General features: G+C 37.2%; 1 protein-coding gene across 1 annotated transcript; it reads left to right on the top strand.

Annotated features, from left to right (window-relative positions):
- The first annotated feature begins 524 nt into the window (after positions 1-524).
- epha2b (eph receptor A2 b) lies at positions 525-25,896 on the top strand. Its single transcript, XM_059527846.1, has 17 exons — positions 525-695; positions 1,372-1,439; positions 2,623-3,271; positions 12,890-13,045; positions 13,205-13,540; positions 15,747-15,871; positions 15,975-16,161; positions 16,785-16,884; positions 17,345-17,400; positions 17,485-17,610; positions 18,387-18,572; positions 19,326-19,387; positions 19,530-19,739; positions 19,895-20,044; positions 20,126-20,319; positions 20,706-20,861; positions 24,116-25,896. Exons 1-17 carry the CDS (start codon positions 614-616, stop codon positions 24,222-24,224), a joined length of 2,952 nt encoding a protein of 983 aa, XP_059383829.1. The 5' UTR covers positions 525-613; the 3' UTR covers positions 24,225-25,896.
- Positions 25,897-27,026: the final 1,130 nt, after the last annotated feature.

Raw genomic sequence — 27,026 nt, 5'->3', positions numbered from 1 at the left:
TGGACAGTATACTGTACATAGATTTTCATTGGAGGGACAGAAAGCTCTCAGACTTAATCTAAAATATCTTAAACAGTGTTCCGAAGATGAACGGAGGTCTTATGGGTTTGGAACGACATGCGAGTGAGTCATTAATGACATAATTTTCATTTTTGGGTGAACTATCCCTTTAAGCAAGAAACATAAATGAAATAAATGTAATAAAATTTACTTTAATTGTTTATTTCTACAATGCACTGGATATCAGTTCAAAGTATAATGTAAAAAATGATAGAATTTGTTGTATGGTTTTAATTGTTAGGCTGCTGAGAAAATCAGGATCTTTGACATGGATAGAAAAAAACGTTTAAAGGCCAGATACATCCATTTTATATCTTAAAAGTTAAAAATTTGCTCTAGCCTACTGTAAATTTGACAGGTAAGAACGAAAGTTCAGGGGCGGTGTCCCAGCACGGAACTCATACATGTCAATGCCCATGACCACCTCCTTGACATTCCAGCGGGCGGGGCTCGTGAAGCTCCGCGTATCTACCGAGTCTGTCGAGAGCGCAACTGGAGCAGCAACTGGACTGAGCGTGGAGCAACCAACATCACTGTCCACTCCGAACACACCATGGACTGCAGACGGATTAAGCGTATTTTGTTTGTCAATGTATTTATGAAATTTGTATTTATTTCTCTTCAGAAAAAGGAAGGTACGTTGAATTTATTCTTTCAAACATTCTAAAGATCTCACGCAGGTTCCCGCACACATGGTTTAAACTATTTTAAAGAGTTGTACTGTGCAGTGTAGAGCCACCTAAACGTCTCTATGGAAATTATTTGCATTGTTGCAATGTTTGGCATAGTGTAAAATCAACCTGTGTGAGAAAAAAAGGTGATATTTAATAGCCACGTCGGTCCGGTGCAAGTTTGTACGTAGGATACAATTTAATTGTAAGTTTAAATATGTTACCTCAAATAGTTGAAATTGTTCAAAATATAGTATATGCCTTTAATAGGCTGTTTTATATCTAAATGTCATGTCGCATTTATGTAACGTTAGGCAAACTCACGCGAACGCAAAGTAACTAAGCGAAAAGTGAAAAGCGAAAAGTGAAAGTAGCAACAAGTCTTTCTGTTATGATATATATATATATATATATATATATATATATATATATATATATATATATATATATATATATATATATATATATATATACATATGAATTAGTAGGCTAATAGTAGCAGCAGACATGATTTCCACGTTTTGTTTCTAGTAGTATTCCTGAATGTATTTACGTTAATGTTGCTTTATCAATTACTGCTGCTGTGTATCCTGACAAAAAAAAAAATTTAATCTATGATATTTTTGCGTTATTGTCACAGAGGTGCTGCTGGATATGGTGGCTTCGGGAGCAGAGTTGGGTTGGTTGACATCGCCTGTTGAGCACGGGGTGAGTTTACTGTAGCCTACTTCTACCGTAACGACCTTCAGTTATATGGGCTGTATTTCTTTTCGTTTGTATGTAATTTTTGAATGAACAGGTTTTTACTTATTGGACACGTATAATTCAGACTTTACCCTCAAAACTTTCCTGGAAAAGTTTAAAGGGATTGCACATACTTTGCCTGCTGAACACTTGTAGTCTTGTGCGATTTTAAAGCCCTGTGTTAGCGACTGTAAAACTGAGGGTGTAATTAGCTTTTAAAGGTTGGCGCATATGGTGCTTTTGTGACGTGAGCTGAAGCTATAATGTTAACTAGGATTTAGAAGTGTGACTGGTTTTGAAATCAAAAGGATGTGCTTTATAAAATAGTAGGAGGTTTATAACAACTATAGACCAATTTGGACCAGCAACGAACCGTGCTGGTCATAGTTTCTTTGGGTAGTCAAGCTGTGTATTAAGGAATGATAGCTGGTCGACAAGGTTAGATCACCTAGTGTATTTTAAAACCATGTTGCAAAAAAGCTACTGGGTTTTCCAGCAGGGGATGATCTGGGATTGCATGTACAGACTTGTTAAGTTTCCTTCCCACAATACCTTAAACCGTGGAAAAAGCAAATGCACGCAAAATAATTAAACCTAAAGCATTTTCCTTCAGACTCTCATGGAAAAAGCTGATAAATTAAGAATGTAAACAGGGTGTCAGCATGTTCAACTTTATAGAAAGTTAACTGAACTCTTAATAAGCTGCTGTTTATTTAAAGAGTTCACTGTCTTTTAAATGTATGTAATGCTTTAAACCACATAAAAAAGTTCCTTTTATATGGAAGCATTCGTAGTAGGGACCGTTTTATTGCCATGCCACACACTAACAAAACAATGCACCTCTCCTGTAATTAATATCATGGTGCACATGAAATTAGAGCTAAGAACACACATGCATGCAGCATGTGAACAGATATGTTACAGCACATTACATCAGTCATGCAATAGAAAGACTTCTGCATTGTTCCTTGCCAGAAGTTGGTGGGTAATTGACCAGCATCCTCACTACTACTTAAAATTCCATGGTCAGGACATTTCGTGTTATTTCTGTCCTCAGCATTTGCTGGCATCTTTTCTTAGAATTTTTTTTCCACAATCTTGGTTTTGACTTTCTTGCTAACATCCATTTTTTAATTTCAAATTGCAGTGGGAGATAGGCCAGCGGGCTGTGAACGGCTCTCTGTTGTATAACTATTATATATGTAACGTGGAGGAACGAGAACAAGACAACTGGCTTCGTACTACATTCATCCAGCGCCACCCCACCGCCTCTCGGGTCTTCGTGGATCTGCGATTTGTAGTCCGTGATTGCAACTCTTTCAATGCAGACTCACTTACCTGCAAGGAGACCTTTAACTTGTACGCCTATGAGGCAGACGCGGACATTGGCACTTCTTTCCGCAAAGGCCTGTTCCGCAAAGTTGCCACCATTGCTCCAGATGAAATATCCAGCCTTGGGGAGATGAAGATGAACACTGAGACAAAAGTAGTGGATAATCTTTCTCACAAGGGCTTCTACTTGGCCTTCCAGGACATTGGCGCCTGCATCGCCATCTACTCTGTCAGGGTTTACTATAAAACATGTCCAGCAACAGTGAAGAGCTTGGCAATGTTCCCTGAGACTGTGGCAGGGGGAGAGAATCAAGCCCTACGGGAGGTGGCTGGAAGTTGCGTCTCAAACGCTGTAAGCGAGGATCAACCTCGCATTTATTGCACAACTGATGGGGAATGGGTGGTACCTGTGAGCCAGTGCCAGTGCAGACCCGGGTTCGAAGCCATGAACGATGCATGCCAAGGTAAGACATAAGTTTCTTTGTTTGGTTTCCACAGTCTAAGTCCAGCACCAGCTGTTGTCACTTAAGATTTCTGGCTTGGTTCAGGAATTTGAATATTGACTAGACTTCCACATAGATTGTGATTAGCATTTCAGTTGTAGTATATCATTATATAAATTACTGTATTATTTTACAAAAATGTTTTGTATTATTGTAAGATTTGTCTATCCTTATCTTTACCATACATGCTTGTGGCTTGTGGTTATTTTTTTTAGCACTGTATATATATACAATAAGAAATTTTATAAAAAGTTTTTTTTTTAATGGCTCTCATTTTATACAATAGCTGCGTTACCTATTTTTATGTGCATTTTGGAAGATAGCATAAGAAACACTGGATAGAAATGCCAAGATGCGCATAAATAAAACATACGCGCACATTTTTCTGTATCATAAACTTTCTATCCGATAAGAAAAAATCCACATAAACTACTATGGAAACACATTTACAGAATAAATTCCTCCATACACATTGAAAAAGTCATGGGACTTTGCGCTATGAGACTGGATAACTACTAGCAGAGGACCAATCTCGTACACAGCATTTATATGTTGTTTTGGTCATTTGGAAATGCCTGAGCAAAGTCTGTCATCGAAGTATTTCTTTATCACTATCTTACAAGACTGGGTTCCAAAACAGCAGCATCCACCTCCGACAGCATTGACAGCGTTTATTGTTTTGTCTGCTCACTTTGAGGTGCAAGTAATTTATGTAATATATGAAAATTATTATATTCTAGTGGCTTCTCCTATATTCTTAGTGATATTTAGTGCCTCGGTTTACCAGGAACTGACAATTTTGTTCTCTTTGACTCATCAGTTGGAAACAGTGCTTTATTCCAATATGTTTTATGCAACATTCCAGTTTTGCGCATAAGTTTAATTAGAATCTTTGGATGAAAACATAGCTGTAGCATACTTTTCACACACTATATTTTTCACTTTTTAAGTTGCTTGTTGTAATAATATTTGACTATTTATACAGATGGATATATATATATATATATATATATATATATATATATATATATAGTGAGAGAGATAATTTTTGTTCTTTATACCTCTTTTTTGTTCTTTCTAGACACTGTATTTTACACATTTTAAGTTGCTCATCAGCCATTTTGTTCATGCTCTCACTTTTAAAATTTCAAGTGCTTTGGAACCTGTTTGCTCTTTTTCACTGTGCGTTTGACTCCCATAACCCCCAGCATTCTTTAAAACACAAGTTCAGACGTCAACGACTTTTGCAAACCTATTGTGCTTTAGGCAGCCTTTCAATGACAGCTTTAAATTTCGCATTGAGTATGTGACAATTTCTCTTTTTATTAGGCGTATGTCACAGTCACCTGTTTTTTTTCTCTTCTTGTGTTCTTATCTCTGCCACACCAGAGCAAGATCAGCCATGTGACAGTCCTAAAGTGCTTTGTGACTGTGGAAATGAGAGCACTGGCGTGTTGGGACTTGATTAGAATAATTCAGTTTTAAACGTCCTCTAACCTTAACGCTTTAACATATTTCCACAATTCAACCACATGCAGGGACAGGTAAAATGCAGGCGAGTGAAACTCAAATGGTAGCAAAGTTTCAAACAGGTCATCTGGGTTACAATTTCTTAATTGTAGCGGTTACACATTACAGTTGCCAAGCTCATGTGTATGCATTTTTTTTGGTTCGCACACATTCCTTGTTTTATAGTCCAGGAATTGTGCGAACAGGTGTGTGAGCATGGTTTAGAATGGGAAAAGATAAAGTGTCCGAGTTTGGAGAGGGAGGAGATTGTAGTGGAAAGGTGGAGAGTGGAATGTAAAGGTAGCAGAACAATGTAGTGCTGTGTTCGGAGACAAACCCCCCTCCGCAGACTCCCCCGCCAGCACCTCTTTCACTCGGCTGATGCATTCCTGCTAGGTTTATTAAGGAGCCTTCCCAACTACTGCCGGCCTGAGGAATTCCCTGAGGAGCGCTCCAGGACAGAGCTGACTCACGTTGATGGATCTACTGTTGATTAAAGTCAATCATTGTCGAATAGCCAGATCAGGGGACTATGGGTAAATGCGTGGGTGGGGTCAGACAACCGTTCGTTCTCTGAAAAGGATGGCAAACTGTCCTCTGGTGGTGAGAGTTCTTAACAATATAAATATCTGACATGCACGCGGCACTGTGGTTTAATCAGTATTGACACTGACACAGTTTTCCACTAATAAAACACACCCTTTCTCCGTCATAATGAATAAAAGAGCGCATACCTTTGTTGACCACACAAAGACATATTGCCTGACCTATGCTAGACTGCACTAGGAATTCATGCCCACACCCTGTCACTCACAGTAAACCGAGGTTGCTAGAGTTGGACAGCTATAGTTTCTGGAATGTTTCAAAGTGCTGTTGGCCTCCATATTGTTGATCTATAGGAAAAACAAGACACTGATGAAGCCGGATGGTCTTGAATCTTTCATAGTTGCATTCAATTTCAGTAGAAAAATCCTTGTGCTTTACTGTAAATAAGGCTTTTCCTGCACTGGAACATGTTAAGCCCAGAGTTATGGGTGAGCAAGTTAAAGTTTTGTGTGTATAATGTGTGGTGAGTGACTGGCTGGGTAGTAATTGACTTGGGTGTGTGTCCTTTAGAGCCATAAGTACTGGTTTTGGATGGATCTTCTTCCTTTCCTGTTACTCTAGTCTTTTCTTTTCTTGCTTGCTTTCTTGTTTTCTTGTTCTTAGTGTCCCACCTTTATACCCTTTCTCAAACTGATCGTGATCCCTAGAGGTTTCCCAAATTAAACCAACTAGGCATGGTTTATATTTATTGCTATTGGCTGTTCCAATGACAATATGTTATTTTTGGCCTTGACTGCAGATCTTGGAAGTGACATGTATTAAATGTTTAAACATCCACTTTCACACGGCCCTGCAAACACTGTTGAAGCTCTTCTGGGAGATTTCAAATGGTGTCTTGTAAATAAACCACTTTGCTTATCCCCATCTGTCTCCCAGAGACAAATAGATGCTTTTAGGCCATCCCTAGTTTACATGCAAAAGCATTTTAAATAAACTTTAGCTCTGAGTCACGTACATGTATGTGTACGGTCAAAAGGTTGTGAAATTTTGGAATTCCTTGCTTGAGAAAGAGCTCCCGAATACCTCGAGCCATTGGGTTGCAGCGCAGCAGCAGAATACAGAAATCCTCTGAAAGTGAGATATCAGAGTTTGCTGGGCTACGAGTAAACAAAAGTAAAAAATGAGATGTTCAGTTAAAATATGAGCAATTGCGCAATCTTAAAATTTGCACTAAATATAGTTCAGCAGTATTCCATCAGAACAGGGTTGATAAAAGCAGTGATAATCTGTACCCTGAGGTGTAATTATTCTCTGCTTTATGTGATGCTAATGCCCTCTTCTTTTTCCTTTTTTAATTCCTGTGTACCTGTTAAGCCACAGAAACCATTTATCTCCACCTATGGGATTCTTAATCTTACTCAACTAGCAGTCAACCACACCAACTCATTGCCGGTTCTTTCCATTGCAGTACCATTTGCCTGGGCAAGTTTAGATAATGAGGAGCACTTTCAAATGGGTTTGTTTGACGCTTTGATCCTCTGTCAACCTTATGTGCCAACATCAAACAAAACAAGAGTGGATGACATGGTTGTTCTGATCATTTCAGGATAATGACTGCTGAAACATACAAATTAAATGAAACTATGCTCACTGGAATTCAAAATGTTTGCGTTGACCATGTAGGAGGAGGTGAGCGAATGATGAAGCGAGTAATCATAAGGAGTGACTTCGTAATTGGTCACGTACAATTCTGCCATTTTGGCGTATATAATTTGGTACTTTTTTTGAGTCTGGTGACATAGTTGGTCGACCAATGGGGTGGAATATTTAGGTTTGATGCTCTATATACACTGTGGCTTTTACATGAGAGGAGTTAACTTTAGGTTTGTGTGCATGTGCTGAGTGTATTGTGCCGCTAGTATGTGAGATCAGCAGTTTCCTGCCTCCATGTCAGCTCTGCGTCCCCTGAAACAGGACAAACTATAGCGGAAACCGGAGGCCTGCTAATCCTCAGTGACTCTCCAACTCGTCCGCTCAGGGTTTTCTATTGTTGCTCTCAATCATTGGCTTCATTCACTTATTCATTTCCCACTCATTAAAGAATTTTGTTTATGCGTTTGCTTAACATTTTTGGCCTTAACCAGACTTTTCCCATTTGTGTTGCCATCTCAAAGATTGGACAATGGGCTGATGTTTTGTTTGGGTCAGAGCGAGAGCAAACCAGAGCCTTGTTTGTGCCCATTCAGTTGCGAGATTTGTTTTTTTTTGTAGTATTTTTTGGTTTCTTAGTTAACTCTTTTCTTAATTAACAAATCTTCTGGATGAGTCTCAGTGCTTGAGTCCTTTTGTGTGCTGTCATCTTCTCTTTCCTCTTGCCCTCTTTCCTTTAGAATGAGTGGAAAGTGTGAAAAGAGGGGGATTAGAGCATTTCTTGTGTCTGTTAACGACTAGATGAAAGAGTGAGTGGAATTGTAAAGCGTAGATGTAATTCTCTTACAACTGTTCCATTGGGCTGATAATCCTTTGCACTAATGCTCTCACCACACCTAGAGATCATTCCCTCCCTGCTGGCTTCATGTTACCACTGCACCCCCCCCCCCCATACATACAAACACACTCTCATCTCTGGCTTTGTCCCGTAACGTCTGACCATAAGAACCACTCCAATGACCATTAAGAGGTATTTTCTGTGGAAAATCCATTTTTGTTGGCAACTCTCAAGAACATTAAGGGATGAACTGATATAGAAACACTAGCAAAAAATGAAAATCTGAAGATTATTTCATTATTTAATATTTTATTCAACAAAACAATTTCCAACCATAAATTTTCAATATTGACTCCAGAATGATATGATAAATTAAAAATCCCTACTATAGGCGGAAACCTGATTTAATCTATTTTTATTGTTAATACCTTTAAAAATGTTTATTTGTGTATTAAATATTAAACAATGAATCTAATTTATATTATGTAAAGTGTGCTGCTTCACCAGGTGTTGATGAGCGAGTATATAAACACCACAGCAGAGTAAAAAATAAGTTTAGATATTATAAATAATATTATAAATAATGTTTATATATTTATTATACTTTTGAATATATATTTTTATATTTATAATAATATAACAAATATTATTGATAACTTATATATATGTATATATGTATATGTGTGTGTGTATGTGTGTATATATACAGTATTTAACTAACAAAAATAAATATAATTAAATATATAAACTTAATTTGATATATGTTTGTATAAAGATTAGTTAGTGCTATCAGCACATATAGCTGAGTAGTAAAGTTGTCTTCACCTCCTTGTAGGCCGCAGAAAACCAATGTTTATGATTGCACTATGCTATCTTAATCTTCATTTTCTTATGCGTGCATGTTTTATTTTCTCAGTGGCTCTCTGTCTGAATTTAACCTCTTCCCCTGTGAAACTAGCCCCTGGCCGCTGTCCACACTCACTCTGCTCTGGTGTTTGTTTTACTTGGCCATTAACACCTGGCGGAGCAGCACACTTTAACTCAACTCTGCCTAGAGCTACATGTAAGCCCCTCCGTGCCTAGGTTTAAATGACTAGGCCTTTTGTTTTTCTTTCCTTTTTCTCATTCGAAACCAACCCGTCAAACTCTTGTCCTGGAGGGGTTCGCGCTGTCCCGCCGCCATGTAAACACTCATTCATTCAGGCCTCCTTCCCCTTCTCTGTCGACCTATCCATCCATACATCTGTCCATTAACGTCACCCTCTCATCAGTCTTCGCTCTGACTGCTCCACTCAACCCACACGGCTCACAGACCCCAGTAGGTCATTGGTAAGCCAGATCCAGCTACTCTCACAATAAACAAATAGTCACTCAGAGGCTCTTATGGCCTGGGCTCTCGGTGGCAGATAGTGAGACGGGGCCCATGAAAGATGGTCGACACATCTCTGCTGGGAAGTTTGTATTACATAAATGTAATCAACGTTCCTCAAAAGTCGTTTTTCGCCTCTGACCTCTCGCTACGATTTTGGTGAATGAGCCAGTTTCTTCTTTCCAGAGTGTGTCTAACATTCACCTTCTCTGTCCATGCATAGTTTGATTGGCTGCCTTAGGAAGGAAGGTACGCGTCAGCCTTGCGCTTCCTGCTTCCTGTTGTGTCCAAAATGCGAAGACAAAGCCCCTTGACCTAAACCACATTCCTGCGGCATTTTGGAAAGTGATCACTTTTGGCTAAAACACCACAGTAGCTTTAGAATTCAATTGAGTATTGACGTCTAAAATCATTTTTCTAAAATCTAAATAAAACAGATTACTGTAGTACATTATATATATATATATATATATATATATATATATATATATACTGAACGAGTATTGTTATTTGTGTGTGTATATATATATATATATATACAAATAACAATACTCGTTCAGTATTTACACATAAAAATTTCACATTTGATTCAGTGTGTTACTTGCTTTGTCCTCATATTTATTTAAATGTTTTTTTTATTTTTATAGCAGAAAAATAAAAAAATAAAAACTATTTTGTCTGACAAAAATGATTTGTTGTAGTTTTAAGTTTCTTTTTACGTCAAAACAATGTTGTGAATTTAGAAAATACAAAATAAATAGTTACATTAATATATGCATTATTTTGAAAAACACAACCTCCACAAAGTATATTATATTATATTTCCTATATTTCCTAGCAATTTCTGAGCGAAGATTTTTCAAATCACATTTTTTCATTGTGGCTTGAAAAGTTTCGTAGATCTGATTCCTTACACACAAAGCTTTTTGAATAAGATTGGAGTCTTTTGTAAAGTTTTTGCATAAAAGGATTAAAGCAGCCCTCCAAACGCCATCAGGTTTTTGTCCGTGGCTGTTAAGAAGCCAGCCAGCGTATTAACGCGTCATGTGGCATCTACACTATTCGAAACAAGTGTTTTCTCTCTCACTGCTCCGAATGGCATTCTGCGCCTGTTGTCTGTACTGAATGGGCTGCCGAATTCTGTGCTAGACGCTCACATGTGGCAATGTGGCAAGTGAGGGGACTTAAGAATCTGGAGATTACGAGTGGAGAGCCGAGAGGGGGGCGATATGAAACGGGGTTTGCAGCAGCAGCTGTTTGGCCCCCTTCGCCGTGAATAGGACGATTCTTTTTCTTCCCTTTCTCCCCCTTTCCTTTCAAATCCCACCAGGACTCGTTATCCCTCTCTCTGTCTCTCCCTCAGTCCCCCAGTCTCCCACACTATCCCCACCTCCGCAGAGGGGCGCGTTAATGAGTTGCAGTAAAGTCTCCACAACAGCTGGCACAGAAACAAGATGAGGAGTCAACTTAAAAGAAGAAATAAATAACACATTGGCTCGATCTTCGCTGCCACGCTGAATTCTTTTCATGCTGCGAGTTTTCTTTTGAAATAAGAGAATGCATGCTCTCAAATATTAGAGGTAATGTATACCACAGTTAACCCCCTTCCTGTGAGGGAGAGCAAGTGGCTCAACCCAAAACAAGGCCTCAATTGATACAAAGCATTCAGGAAGGAGGAAGAACCCTGCTCTGTAATTATAACTGTTTGGCAAATCTTCAGATAACAAACCATTAGAAAACGGAAACAATGATTTGGTATGTGACCACTGTGCTACAGAAATACAACGACTGCAAAAAGTATTTGCTTATTTTTAGCCACTCTTAAAAATTGCATTAATATACACATTTTATCTTTGTTTATTATAATAGTATATTAGTTTTTTTTTAGCTTATAATCTACTTTATTTTCTAATGTGATTATAAATAATGATTATAAGCAAAAAAAAAATTAGTTAAAATGAAATAATTTCAGAGATAATATTTTATTATAATATAAAAGAAATTATATTACAATTATTATAATATCTATCTTCAGCTTATTTTACACTAAGGTAATAAAATAGTTCTTTAATTTCATTTTAAATGGAAATAATAAATAAAATGAAGACAAAAATGTGGAGAGACTGCAAAAGCTTCTGCATGGCGTTTTATACTGATAGACTTCCTCACCACAAGTACATGTTTCGCTCTTCTTCAAAGCATCCTAATACCGAAATTGCCTGTGGCAGTATTTCAGCACACAAATACAGATATTTCACCTGATCAGACACATGGTGTACGTGTTAGTGTAATATTGCCACCAATAATCTAAGCCTTGCGTGTGTCTGAGCTTGTTGCTTGACTGATAAAACTTGCACCTGAAGCTGAAAATAAGATATCACAGCTTCATTGTGAAAGTAAATAAATGTGGCTGCTCCAAGAAATGAAAGAGCCAGATTGAGAACGGAAGCGGTGGGTGTTTGTGTGTGCATAGGGTGGTGGTGGATTGTGAATGAGAGTCTGGACAGCGGAAGGACATGAGCTGGGCATATTGGAATGTTTCTAGTCAGATTCTGAGGACACCTTCCCTTTTCTTCCTGTTTGTACATTTACCAAATCTGACTGACTAATTTTATGCTTTGTTTTCTCAATTTAATTAATCAGCTACATTTTATGTGACACTGAAAAGTCATACACATTTGCAAATCCTTTTTTTGTTTTTATTTTTAGAATGTGGTTGTAAATCATCCACATTCTTTTTACTATCCCTTTATTTTAGTACATTTTTTGTGGCCCCAGATTTTGAACACACAGTTCTTACTTGTAAAACTTTACATTTGAAACCTTTTATGACATTTAACCAACTGATCACAAGGTGATTTTTAGGTTATGTGTGATGTCATTTGCCCTCAAGTTTACACAGGTGTCCATTCTGTCCAATTTAACTAAAGTAACCACAGGCGTAGTTCATCACATTAACTATGGACATGTTTCTGTGATGTTACCAACCACAGCCTGTCCAAATACTTAATTTTCTACAGTACATTTATCATGTAAAACTTAAATCTTGTGAAGTCATTGTGCTGCTGCAAGTAAATGCTACATTATGTAATATGTTGTTATATAATTCAAAGCCATTCATGTATTTTACGTGTGACTTAGTGGTCCAAAGACTTTTTGGAACCACTGTATGTCTAATATAATGTATAATCACTGTATGAATAATATCATGTAATATATAATACGTATATGTGTCTGAATGTATAATATCCACTAGACTTGGTTGACAACAACATTCTTCTTCTTTATTGAATTCTTTGTTAGATGCAGCATTCATCCTGTCTGTTGGTTTTATGCGTTTTGTTCTGTTTTCTCTCGTGGTGGAGTTTTGAAAGCAGAGGTACCGTGCTGGAATGTGGGATGACTGGTCCTGTTTGTAGAGAATGGGGGGGATGGTTCACACAGGATGAGTAGGAGTGTGCTTAGTCTTGCTCTGTCAACCTTGTGCACTCTTGCACAAAAACAAAGCTGTAGAGAAAAGAAAAAAATCATCTTCAAAGAGGTTAATTTACTGTTCATACATAGATGATCACTTGACATGTACAGTACATAACGCGAGCTGTGAGCAGTTTAATTGCACAATTTGCTCTCATCCTCATCATACATGTGCTTTTTTTTGTTGTTGCAGAATGTCAGTCTGGCTTCTTCAAATCTGCAGTGTCCAGTGAGGCCTGCAAACCCTGTCCAAAAAACACCCAGGCCTCAGGTCCGGGCGCCACCAGCTGCACCTGCAAGGATGGCTTTTATCGAGCACCTGAGGACCCTAAAACAGTTGCTTGCTCTGGTGAGAAGCTGCTTCTACATCTCACCTGTCATGAACTAGTTGCTGTCATTCGTATTTCCATACAATATCCATTCTCTGTCACTCTTTTCTGTAGGGATTATCTAAACCAGTACAGGTGAATGGGTAAATGAAAGGCTTGTCTGCTCTTTGTCTGCTCAGGTTTACCCTCCGCTCCTCAGAATCTGGTGGCTAGTCCAGCTCAGATGTCAATAGGCAGGCTTCAGTTGTCATGGAGGCCCCCTGCAGACACCGGCGGGCGCAGTGATATCACATACATTGTGGTTTGCGAGCGGTGTGAGGGGAGGGCATGTCAGCCTTGTGGTGAGAAAGTGCGTTTAGATCCAAGCAACAATGACCTGAAGGAGACCAGAGTCACTGTGAGTGAACTGGAGCCCCATTTGAACTACACCTTCACCGTGGAGGCACGGAGTGGAGTGTCCCAGTTCAGCAATAAGAGAGCCACCATCAGCATCAACACTACTTTAGATAATCCAGGTCGGTGCTCTAACTGATCATAGCAGGAGAAAGCAAATTTACTAACTGGTTGAAAAATTATATTTTTGTTAAAAACATTTTTTTTTACAAATGTGCATTTATTTATAAATTAATACAGTTATTTTTATGCCTTAAATTCATCAGACGTAACAGTAAAACATTTTTACTGTAATTTATAAAAGTATGTATTTCTAAAGGATCACTGAAGGTAATTGCTTCTGAAAGTTCAGTTTTGCCATCACAGAAATAAATTACATTTTAGAATATATTAAAATAGAAAACGGTTATTTAAACTGTAATAATATTCCACAATACTAATGCTTTTTCATATAGATTTTGATTCCACAATTGCAGGCTCGATGAGAATAAAACGTCTTAAAAAAATAATAATTGTATCAACCCAAACTTAATTTTAGTTTTTTTTATATATATTATTACTAGGGTGACCACCCGTCCCGCGTAGCGTGTGCGCGCACAGCGTTTGAAGCCCAATTCATACGTCCCGCAAATTGAGACTGTGTCACGCAAAATCAATGCTTGCTCAAAAAAAGTTGATGGCTCTATATCCTCGAGCCCCAGGCAGCCAAACGAACATTACTTGACAGTTCAGCACGCTACTGCGAGAGCGGGAGCGAGCGAGTTTGAATGAGAGATGAGGTTTACATCTTTATTATTTCTGTTTTAACGTTTTTCCTACATTATTTATATTAAAATATGTTATGTAGGCAATAACTCAGTTTACTATTTGACTAATTTACTGAGGTGGCATCGTTTTTAACTTACAAAAATGATAATTTGGTGGATAATTTACATTTTTCCGTTAATAACAGGTAGTGTATTCCGATGTAAAATTAACAGTCGCCTGTGGACGCTCAACAACCATCTTATCTGAGCTCAAAACGCTGCTTGAGCAAGTGTCAAGATACTAAAAGTAGCTAATAAATACATAGGCCTAATTATGAACGTTTATGTGTGTTTATTTTTGTTCTCAGTACGTTATTTTAATAGCAATTAATGATTATGAACATAAAAGCATTACAATATATATATATTATTATTATTACCATATACTATCGATGAAACCACAAAGCTGATGCGGGAGGTAGGCTATGTATAACTGCAATATAAAGTAATTTTGAGTATTATTGCTATTAGTATTATTTTCTAAAATTAGGTAGATGTAATATAAAAGTACACATGGCAATGTTTTTGCAACAGCTCCAAGTCTCACGCGCAGTGTAGGTTATACGTCACTGTCCTAATCCGTTCACTTATTTATTTATTCACTCCTTCCTGATATAGTGAACTCAACTGCCATACACTATATAGGGATTAGTGAATGAGTGAATTCCCCTCCTTGAGTTGTGATGTCAGACTTTTTTTTTTTTACTTTTCCTGTGGTGTTGAGCAACTACAATTCAATTTAATCCTATCATTTTATATTATAATTTATTTAAAGTGAATAAATTGTAATGAAAAATTAATAAAATAGCTAAAGTAAATCGTAAGTGGAAGTGCATCTGTCAATTCTGTCATGAGCATACATCAGCAATTACACATGTTTAGGGGAATAGGGTATTATTAATATACCATGTAAGGTGGTATGTGCTAGAAATGGGTAAACCACTATCAGTGAGTCTGCCCATGGGGTGTCCCACATTGTCCCTCAGAAACGTACCCCTTGTCCCTCCTTGGGCTTATTAGCAGGTGGTCACCCTAATTATTACTCTAATTTTGACTCTTAATTTGAACTCTTCTTTCATTTAATTTTCAAAATTTTTCTTTGGAAAATAAAAACTATAAAAAGATATATTTTAAAAATCGTAGTAGGCTTTAATTTAGGTTTACATATGCAGCAGAAATCTGATCGTTTTAGTTTTTGTAGTATAAACAGCAAAAAACCTTATTCAAACCACATCCATTTGTGGTTTGAAATCCGATTAAAATCTGATATTTTGTGAATTATAATCTGTACGGTGACTCCAGTCCGATCGAATTTCAGGTTTTTTTTCCTAACGTCACTGAAAGTGCACAGTATATTGGGACTGTTTCCAATTACACTCAATTTTCCCCTCACTAAAGCGAACCACGTGACATTCACTATTTGCACATAGACCTAAAGATCAGATTTAAAAGTTTTGGGTGTACAATATAAACAAGCTCATATACATCAGAGACTCAAACTTAACTGTTATTTTACCCCCAGATCCCCTAAAAGTGACTGCGATGTATCTTGTGGACAGGAGCTCCACCAGCCTGTCGCTTCAGTGGTCTGTTTCTCACCGTTCCAAGCCAGTTGGCACACGTTATGAACTGATGTATCGCAAAAAGGTCAGTTACAATATCCATTTCAGTCTTAATAAGCAACTCCAAATCTTCAATCCATGATGTTATTCTCCATTTCATCATCTTCCTTTCATTGTCATGTCTACAGGAAAATGATGAGGAGATAGCCAATGGAAAGGTCACTACCTACACTGTGCTGGTGCTGGAAAAGAACTCGGTTCAGATCAGTGATCTGTCTCCTTCCACCGTCTACTTGTTTAAAGTTCAAGCTCTCAGTCCAGAAGGAAACCCAGGCATCTACAGCTTGGAACAGGAGTTTTCAACACTCCCGCAAGGTGAACAAAATGAAAATGTTTGCTTTTATAATATCAAAATGTTATTTTTATGGCTTTCAGTTCTCTGGATTTGAAGACATTTATATGTTCACGTACCTAAACACTGACACTGTTTAAAATGTACAGCCTTTTTCTTAGTGGAAAATAAAGCAAAATACTGATGACTCTTTCTGCACTACAAAGATATCTGTACACAGACAATCAAATGTTCTCTAGAATGAGAAAGTCCCGCCCCCAATACCACCAACAAATCAAGTTCATGGCTATAATGTAACTACTTGCTATTGTCTATTTAAAAAAGGTACAAACGCGGTAAAGACCAAATTTCCTGCCAATGCAATAAGCCAACACAGACAAAAGAACTGTGCTTGGGTCTTTTATAATTAAAAAATCTAAATTTGAATGCATTAAAATTAATGATTGTACAATCTGCCTGGTGGAATGATCTTCCCACTCCTATCCGGAATGCTGAATCCCTGACAATTGAAAACTCATCCTTTTTTTTTTAAATAATCTACTTGTCGTTAAGTGTCAGATCATGTTACTTTGCTCTTTTATGTTATAGAGTGTGTTTTATTCTTCAGTGACTCATTTGCTTGGCTGCTTTGTTGTTGTTTTCCCAGATCCTCAAAAAACAGGAAACACAGCAGTGATCCTCGGGGCTGCGATCGGAGGAGGCATCATGCTTTTCATCGTGGTAGTGGTCCTGCTTCTGCGAAAACGGTTAGCAACAAGCACTTCACGCACACACCCGGCTTTGTACCTCTCCCCCAGTCACTCCTTCAAGCCGTTCCTTTTCTTTCTCCTTAAAAATCCATTCAGTGTTTCCTTTTCATCGCTCTCACACTCTTACTGAAACGGCTCCTTAGCACTTTTGAGGAAGAATCAATTCGCTGACTGTCCGCTGACTGCTCACTAAGTGTATCTTAACAAGAGGCGTGTTTGAAAGGAGATGAATCAGAGAGGCATATTGTGTAAGATAAGAGGCGACGGGATTGTAGCGGCTCTGTGAAGGCGACCTGAGTGATAACCCAGACCTCTGTCACCACTTGGCAAACACAGACCACTTTTTTTTGAAGCACTCCTCGACTGAATGGAGCCGGTCCAGCGCTAGCCACTTTTAAAACTCAAAGTCTGAAAAGAAATCTGTGGGTTTGCTCATTGAGTTGTTTTTCTTCTACAGGCGAAGAAATTCTCACACCAGACAAGGACCAGAGGACACCTATTTCTCCAGCCCAGGTTAGTGGCATTGGATTTCATTTGGTGGCTTTCTTCTTTTACAACCCCTCCTCTTAAATTCTCCCTGAATTCTCTTCGATGCAGACCAGTTGAAGCCGTTGAAGACCTATGTTGATCCTCACACGTATGAAGACCCCAACACGGCAGTGCTCAAGTTTGCCAGCGAGATCCATCCTAGTCACGTCACAAAGCAGAAAGTCATCGGAGCAGGTTAGTACATCTATGGCAATTTGACAAGCCGCTGTGGGGCTGTTTTGAAAGCTTTCTGGGGGGAAGGGATCTTCAACACTCGTTGATTTGAAGTTATGTTACAGTTCATTGAAAATGACAGCTTTTTTTTAACAGTTCATTGGAGTGACAGCTTAAACAAGGCACACATTCGAAATTGTCTGATTTGAGCTTTACATGTTAGAGCTGGAATATTTTTAGTGTAGTAATTCTTTCCCTCCAGAGACGTCTTTTTCCCTCCCGATGTCATTCAAATTGAATTAGTGTTGTTTTCTTAACCCGCTCTGGAGTTTTTTTTACATTTCCCCCTAGGAGGAGTACTGCTATAAAAAAACCTGAGTTAATTAATCATGACTTAAAAATAAAACATACAACCACTAAATTAGACCTAAGTCCTAAAGTGTTTATAGGCTATATATCAAACGTCAAATTTAAATGAGAAGATCAGTGCGCCGTGGTCGCGTTTCCTCTCTCAAGCCGCCCACATGGATGTGGCCCTTGTTCACTTTTTGTCTGCTTGTTGTACACTGGTTCTCATGCCCCTTCTGACCCCCTCCCATGAATCCACTCAGTAATGTTCATAGGCTTCTCCTTGGCCAGATGTATGCTGGTTATCATTTCAAAGCACCCCCTTCATGTTTTTAAATAACCCCTATATGTCATGATGAGGCATATGATTAAAGTGTTGTTGTTTTGTGTGTTGATTATCTGATGCCTGTATGCCTCTGACTCTGGTGGATTGTGTTGCTGTACTGTAGGTGAGTTTGGAGAGGTGTATCGAGGAATTCTGAAAGCTCCCGGGCGGAAGGAAACAGCGGTAGCAATAAAGACGCTGAAGCCAGGATACACAGAGAAACAGAGGCAGGACTTCCTCGGTGAGGCCAGCATCATGGGACAGTTCTCACATCAGAACATCATCCGACTGGAGGGGGTGGTCACCAAATGTGAGTGCCCTATCAAGTGTAGTCTACATCTAGTTTTAGAATAAATTTGCATTTAAAAAAATATTATCCTAAAGAATTGATTATTCATTAGATAATAAATAATGTGATTTATGATTAAATTGTCAAGTGCATGATTATATAATTATAATTAAATTAACCCTAAAAAAAAAAAAAAAAAAAAATATATATATATATATATATATATATTAAATAAGATGTGCATATATGTGTCTGTATATGTACATATATAATACACACACTCACACACACACACACACAATCGTATATACAGTATGTACTTGTTTAATTCAAGAAACTAAAGAATGAATTATAAATTTTGTTTAATATTATAGTATGTATAAAAAGTGCATATATATATATATATATATATACACACATACACACACACACACACTTTTTATTATAATTTGTAATTATTTTGTATACACCTTTTATTATTTTTAGATTTTATAGTATTAATATGCAAATATTTATATAAAATTTATAGTAATAAATTATTAGTAGTAAATATATGTTACTTTAAAAAACATGCTATATATGTGTATGTGTGTGTATAGTGTTATTAAAAAAAGTAATTTATTGTAACGTAAAAGTGTTGCATTAAATAAATATTAATACAAGTTTTTGTTGTTACGTGAGTTTTATCCTCTGAAAATATTTACTAAGGACTTATGTTTGTTTTTACTTTTGGTTTTGTAAAGCCGCTTTGTGTCTTTGTCTGTTTCTTTTCAGTCAAGCATGCCATGATTGTGACTGAGTACATGGAAAACGGAGCTCTTGACAAATACCTGAAGGTACGTTTGTCAAATTCATCACTGAGGCAGAAAAATTATGACGGATGATATTGCCATACCTTCAAAGTGATTTAACATTGCGAATCATTTACTCAAGAATTCCCTTGTGTGATTTAGAAATAAAACTCGTACTTCTTTACAGGACCATGATGGCGAGATGTCATCCTTCCAGTTGGTTGGTATGCTTCGTGGCATTGCGGCCGGAATGAAATATCTCTCAGACATGAGCTATGTACACAGGGATCTGGCTGCCAGAAACATCTTGGTCAACAGCAACCTGGAGTGCAAGGTGTCTGACTTTGGTTTGTCACGTGTCTTGGAGGACGAGCCTGAAGGAACCTACACCACCAGCGTAAGTTCACATAGCAAATAAATGTGTGGTTACAAGCTGCTTTTAACTCCAGATGTCTTTATTTTACCAGCACTACAACCTGGTTATTATTGCAGGATTTTTGGAAATTACAAGATATTGCCGACACTTGTTTATATGTTTTTTTTTTCCAACAGGGAGGTAAAATTCCTATTCGTTGGACTGCACCGGAGGCCATAGCTTACAGGAAATTCACGTCAGCAAGTGATGTGTGGAGTTTTGGCATTGTCATGTGGGAGGTCATGGCCTTTGGAGAGAGGCCCTATTGGGACATGAGTAACCATGAGGTACGGACTGGCTATGAACAATAACCCTGCTGTTTGTCTCAAAGGATCTTCCGTCTTATCTGCCTACTTTTGTCTCTCTAGGTAATGAAGGCCATTAATGAGGCTTTCCGCCTTCCTGCTCCAATGGACTGCCCCTCTGCTGTCTATCAGCTGATGTTACAGTGCTGGCTGCAAGATCGCTCCAAACGGCCCCGCTTTGGCGACATTGTCAGTATACTAGACAAACTCCTCAAGAGTCCAGATTCTCTGAAGGCCATTGCAGATTTTGACCCTCGGTAAGCGCTCAACACATACTTTGAATTCTTAAAAGGCTCTTACGAAGCCTCACAAGGCGTGAACGGCAGAGAGAAGTTGAGGCATGCACCGTCTATTACACAATTTTTTTTCAAACAAAGTCATTCCTTGGTAAAGTTAAGACATGCAACCACGTACCAGTGGTGCTGCTGAATGGTTTGGCATCTTCAGATGTTTATCACATTGTAGGCGTGCAAGAGGGAGAAATCTGACAGTTTCGTATCTTTATCAGAATCTCGAACCGAACAGACAGGTTTTTTTCTCTCGCGGTGTGTCTCTTTCCCACCCAATAATTACAATAAGGGAAAGGCAAAAAAGGGTCTGGCTGTGTGGTTTGTTGAATGTATTTGTGTTCTGTCTTTGTCAGAGTTTCCATTCGGCTTCCCAGCACCAGCGGCTCAGATGGCTCTCCCTTCAGGTCTGTGGCCGAGTGGCTGGAGTCCATCAAGATGAGCCAGTACAGTGAAAACTTCAGCATAGCCGGAATCATCAGCATGGAGCAGGTGCTGCAGATGAAGAGCGAGTGAGTAACACAAATTTCCCTTTAGCACGCAATACAAGGGAAGAATGGCTGTGAGCAATCAGATGAGATCACGCCAACTGTCCGAAGTCCATTTCTGCAGAACTTGTTGTGTCATATCCTGCTGTCCAGATAAACGTTTCATCAGGATATGACTGGGGTTTTCAGTAAATGGATTTTTTCTATAGTTAATTCCCTCAAATTTAGTCTCTAAATATATATAGACTGGAGTCATAAAAAGTTTATTTACTTGTTCTCTTGTCATGACTGTTTGCCATAAATGGTGTTTCTGCAATACAAAGACTGCAAATGTCCTTATTATTTTGTTAAACATCTTAAAAATTACATTAATTAATAAATAAATGAGCTGTTTTGAAGAAATGTCTCCACCATGTACAGATAAATGTCTGTTCAAAGAATAGTTCTTATAATGAAAATAAATAATAAAAATAAAAATAAAATAAATCTTTATTATTATTAGTATTTATTATTATTATTATTGTTGTTATTATTTAATAACAATAAAACATTATAACTTTCATGTTAAGCACTTTGACTACCCAGAAAAGCGCTATATAAATGTAACAAATTATTAACAAATTATTATAAGAACAAAAACAATAATAATTATGAAAATTATTATTAAAACAAAATAGTTGTATTGTTATTATTATTATTATCTCACTATTCAAATGTAAAATTTTGTTTATATTTGCATGTATTATTATTATTATTGTTATTATGACCACTATGACATTACACTATTTTCACATTAAAAAAAAATAGTAATTTCTCTTATAGTATTCTAATTTCACATAAATAAAACAAATGGCACTGTTTGGACATATAGTATCCCATTTATTAAACTTCCTTCAATTTTCCCTCTTACATAATACAAAATTAGTATTCTGACATGATGTTAAATAGTCCTTTGAATAAAAAGGCTCCAGATGAACACAATTTGAGAGTTCTGGGAATTTGTGAAGGAATTCAGGGTGTTTGGAGAGCTTCCTTTCCTGTGGCCTACAGCCTACACTGAGGCTGATTGGTCAGGACAAGATCGCATTTAAATAAGATGGTATCTTTTAACTTTTAATAATTCCTAGAACATATAAATATGTTCCATGTTTTTGTTTTAGGGCTCCGGTAATTGAATGTGGCTTAAATTTATGCTACGGTTGCAAGGATAATCTCGCACAACCGCAGACCATTTTTGATTTACTGTATCTGGCGAGCTCGGAAACCACATAAATTGTAATAATGATTTAACCTCCGTAAGACTTTTAATCGAGTCAAGCAGTAACAATTTACTTAAAAAACGTGAAAACCTTTCTGCAGCATCTCAGCAAACACCTTAAAATGCTATTCGTTGATTTAAGTTTGAACGGAAATCATTGTGGCAGTAGAGAAAGAATAGACTGGATGTGGTGAATTGTGGCATGCTGTTCCCCCTCCCCTCTTCTGCCATCCCTCCCTTCCTCCCACTGTTTCGGGAGACTCTCTCATCCCTCCCATTCCCAACAGCGCTAGTCAAGGCCTGTGCTTTCACTGTAGCCAGGAACCACTGTTTCTGCCTGCTGGGGCTATGAGGCTATGCGGCTGCTCCCCCTCACATCAACACGATTGGACTTAAAAGTCGGGACATGAGATGAAAGAGTGTAGGGATGGTGAAAGAGAGAGCTGATGTAGATGTGGAGGTAAAGATGACAGTGCTGGACCTCACGGAGGAGGCAGTTTGACTGATGAAGGGGTTGGGAGGAGTGTAGGAACAGCGCAGCTCCAAGACCTCTGGCTCTGCTCCCGTGGGTGTTTTTAGCCTAGAAGCTCGCTGAACTTTGTGTGGAGGACCAGAAATGTCTTTGATGTGTTTGTCTTTTATTTTATGGCCGGCTGTTCCATCTGGTGTCATCTGGTAGCACTCTTTAAAACCAGAAACTATTTACAAGTCCTCCGCTGCCTGTGCCGGCCAGCTCTGATTCATGGCGGGTGAAGGGAATCCTTGTTAAATCAACAAGGCGCTAATTAAAAATGTAATTAGGACTCTGATAATATGCTATCTTTCAAACGCCTCCTCAAAATTACTTTTTGCAAGACAGGATTATGTATAATTTTCAAACAACCTCCCACAGTGTTAGTATCTTTGATGGAAACTAAAGCAAAAACTAAGAAGAATAATCTTTGATATAAAATGTAATAAAAACAAAACTAAAATTAAATATATTTATTAAAAGCAAATAAAAATAAAAAAACTGGGCAACTAACCTAAGAGACAATTTTTAAAAATATATTTTTTTTTACTCCAAAGACACTAATTAAAATCAAGTGAAAATGGAAAATTAGTTACATTGTGTAGTTAAAAAATAAATAAATACAAATTGATTTGCAAGGCAAAACTAAAATAAAAATGAAGACTACAAAAAACCGGTGAGAAGTTATGAAACTAAAACAGAATCTAAATAATAAATGTTTTCTGAATAAATCTAAAAACTGTAATAAGTGGAATAATTTTAATAATTTAAAATTAATGTATGCCATGTTTTAGTTTTAGATACATGCATCCACTCCTCTAAAAAAATAAATAAACAAACCTAACAAACAATTAAACTGCAAAGAAGTTGAAAACAAAACAAAAATGAAACATAACTGTACATAAAACATAAACATTAAACATAAACATAACTCGGCAAAACTAAAACTGAACAAATACTAAAATAAAATGAAAATGGACATAACTTCATTGTTGTTTAGTTTTAAATGGTATATTAAAAAACTTTAACTCTTATTATTAAACTTCAAAAAGCACTTCAATTAAACGTTGCTAAATTTAAATCAAAACTAAGACTAAGTTAAAAGAGAAACTAAAAAAAAAATATTTTGTAAACAAATAAATTGACAATCTTGGCCGGGATGCTCTTGTAAAAGAGATTTTTAATCGCAATGTGCTTTTCCTGGAAAAATAAAGGTAAAATAAAACAAAGAAATAAAAAGTAAACACTTGGCCAAACTGAAAATAAACTAAAATACATGTTAATGGCTCCTAAGCTAAAATAAACAAAAAATGGACATAAATTCATTTTAGTTTCGGATACATGTTGTATTATAAAACTGTGTGTGTTCAAACAAAAACTGTAAGAACTAACAAAAAAATAATCGGAGAAGACAGAATGATAAATAAAAATATAAACAAAATAAAAATGTCAAAACCTTAATACCCCTGCCCTCCAGTTCTCACACACTCTTTCTGTTCTGTTTCCCAGGGATATTCGTAACATCGGCGTCCGTCTGCCGGGCCATCTGAAGAGGATTGCCTACAGCATCTTGGGGCTTAAGGACCAGACGAGCACCCTGAGTGTGTTTGCAGTGTGAATTGTCTTTAAAATGCACTGAAGGGACCGACCCTTTGGCCGTGGACTGAATAAACTCTCAGCTGCCTCGGGATTGGACTGCAGGGACAGCCCTTGACCTGGCCATAACCCTCCAGTCTAGCAAGAAGGACTCTCACCGCTGTGGAGACCAGTAGCATTTGGTGACTTATCAAAAATGGAGGAAGTGTAAAACAATCAAAAAGCTATTGATGTATGCATCAAACCATGTTTATTACATATATTTTTACCTTAAGCATACGTTTATTTTTTAGAGAAGGTATAGTCATTTCTTTAGTTTAGTTTTTACATTTTTTGTTTAGTTTCATATGCATGCTTAATTTTCGCCGGAGAGCGATCAATGCTAGTTAGCACTCACTTTATGCTCAGATCTTATGTTGCTCCTCCAATGCTGTTGGCACCGTATTGCTCTGTACTTGACTGAACGTTCCAGCAATACGAGAGAACACCAAACCCACAGGTCTTTCTGTACTGGAAACGTGGACTCAAAGCCGGCGGTTATGGGTTTAACGTAAGACTTAAAGATGTTCTGCTGAGATCAAGGTGATTGTAATGCTCTCTGGTTTCTATCATGCTTGAGTTGGTCACGATTTGATGTCTCGCACGATGACATTTCTTTACAATTGCACTCTTAGCGCTGTATGCTTTGGACCATCAAGTTGAAAGTCTCTGGTTTATATGAAACAGAGCGGCGAGGCGTTCCTTAAATCCTGTGTTTTCTCTGCAAACAAGAAGAGAGGAGGCACCCCCATGAAATAGCACTTAAATCAGAAATCTCAACAGCTGTCTCATCCCTTATCGTTATGAAAGGTTAAGGCACTGATGACATTAAGGTTCGAAGGGAACAAAGAGCGAACGAAATGACAAAATGGAAATGGGTTAAGAAGAAAAAAACTGTTCTGGAACTGATTGTCGGACTAAATCAAATGGGAAAATGCGATCCAGTGGATGATATTCCAAAGTCTGTTATTCATTCTGTATCAGCAGATTAAAGTTGCCTGGAGCTGTGAATTTGCAGATCTGGTTTATGATTAACTGATCCAAGACATGCTGGGATGAAATGCTGCGACTTTTGTGATTATTTCATCTGACTTATAGGAACTCAATATGATTTCATACGGCGGGTAGATAAGCCTCTTGTATAAAAAAAGTCTTTCTCCATGTTAAATTTTATTTAATTTTTTTTTACAGAGGAGAGAAACAGCTACATAATGACCTTAAGTCTTAATGGTTATCGCAGTTCCTTGTTAATTACACTTTATTCTGATTATTTCTAGATGTTAAATGCAGATGGGTTCTTCCTTGCTTAGAAATGACATATTTAGTTTTTGTTTGCAGTTGATATTGTGTTTCATATCTTTCGTTAATTGGGACGTTGACACTGGCAAACTGCAGGACTTTTTTGGAAAGGGAAATTTGTCATTTTTGATCACCTATCTTGGTTCTGACCCTTTTCTAAACATTGGAATTAGAAAAGATCAGTACAAACATACATATTTCCAAACAAAATACAGTTTGATTTGGCCAATTGTTTTGTATTTTATTTAATAGTCTATTTATTTTTTACTTTATTTATTGTTTTAATGACACTGAATTGGGATTTATTTGTAATGGAAGTTTGTCTTTCAGTCACAATAAAATCTTTGTATCTTCAATGTCACATTGATTTCTTTACTTGTTTCTTAAACAATAAAAAGGCATAATAGAATAGAAATGAAGATGCTGCTTCTGATTACAGCTTCATTGTAATGCACTAAGCACTGCTGTATAGTGAGCAAGTCAATACAGCTCTGATGTACTCAAGGATGCCAGAAGTTCTGCATGACTGCATTATCTAATTGGTCAAAGCAGCCCCTATTGAATTAGTTGCCGGTTCAGAGTCCATCTGTAAACTATGACAGAAGGCACTGAACCTTATAACCCGTGCAGGACAATTTACTTTGTTCTCAATTTAGCCCCTCCTGTCCATAACTGCAGTCTCACTGAAGCCAAATTAAGAGAGGCTTTTGTCTGGCGCCCAGAGTATTGAATTTATCAGCTGCTGTTGAGTGATGCAGGTAACAATGCCCCTAATACACCCTTTTGATAAGGTGGAAAATGTCATGGTTGGAATGTAAATATTTATATACGAAAATAATCGGACAGGGGAAGCTGGCTAAAGAATGAAATGCCATCATGGAAGTCAGACAAGTAGAGCAGGGAAACAAAAGGTCCTGGATCGGTTTCTTTGACCTGCATTATGTCTGCATGTCTGTCATTGTCAAGGTAGCATTGTGCACACGTGGCCTGGAACTATGTATTTTAGTTTTACATAATATGTGCCTCATGTGTGTCAGTGTATATGCTGTAAAAGTAATAATAATAATAATAAATAATAATAGGGCACACTGTACTGTATTAATATGTAGGAATTTTCCTTGTTAATATTTTTTTTTTTACAGGTGTTTCACCTGTATTTAGATTTTTGTACTTGCACGTATTAAGGTAAACAGAAATATTGGTAAATTAATACATAATATCTGGGCAGAAAATTATAAATGCATGTTTTTTAACAGTGTGTGTTTGGCTCACATGAATTTAGAAAACAATTTTTATTACTTTTTTTACTTTTTAAAACTGCAAACTGCATGTACACAAGAACGTCTCTCAAATGCATGTACTAAAATATATTCGAGATTACCATATAAAACACAAGCTGATGTATTTTTTATTTGTAATTTAATGCGCACTTATACTAGAAAATATGCAAAAATTAAACCATTTAAATGCATAAAATAACTCATTT

The sequence above is a fragment of the Carassius carassius genome, chromosome 37 (genome assembly GCF_963082965.1).
Source record: "Carassius carassius chromosome 37, fCarCar2.1, whole genome shotgun sequence".
Taxonomy (NCBI): domain Eukaryota; kingdom Metazoa; phylum Chordata; class Actinopteri; order Cypriniformes; family Cyprinidae; genus Carassius; species Carassius carassius.
The sequence above is the reverse complement of the archived record's forward strand: the minus strand, read 5'-3'. Positions and strand labels throughout refer to the sequence as shown.

Bases quoted from the DNA above. Each gene is read 5' to 3' on its own strand.
- epha2b (XM_059527846.1), top strand. From the start codon at position 614: ATGGACTGCAGACGGATTAAGCGTATTTTGTTTGTCAATGTATTTATG. The intron at 16,162-16,784 runs GTGAACAAAATG...TTGTTTTCCCAG, and splicing joins GTTTTCAACACTCCCGCAAG to ATCCTCAAAAAACAGGAAAC. The intron at 17,401-17,484 runs GTTAGTGGCATT...TCTTCGATGCAG, and splicing joins CACCTATTTCTCCAGCCCAG to ACCAGTTGAAGCCGTTGAAG.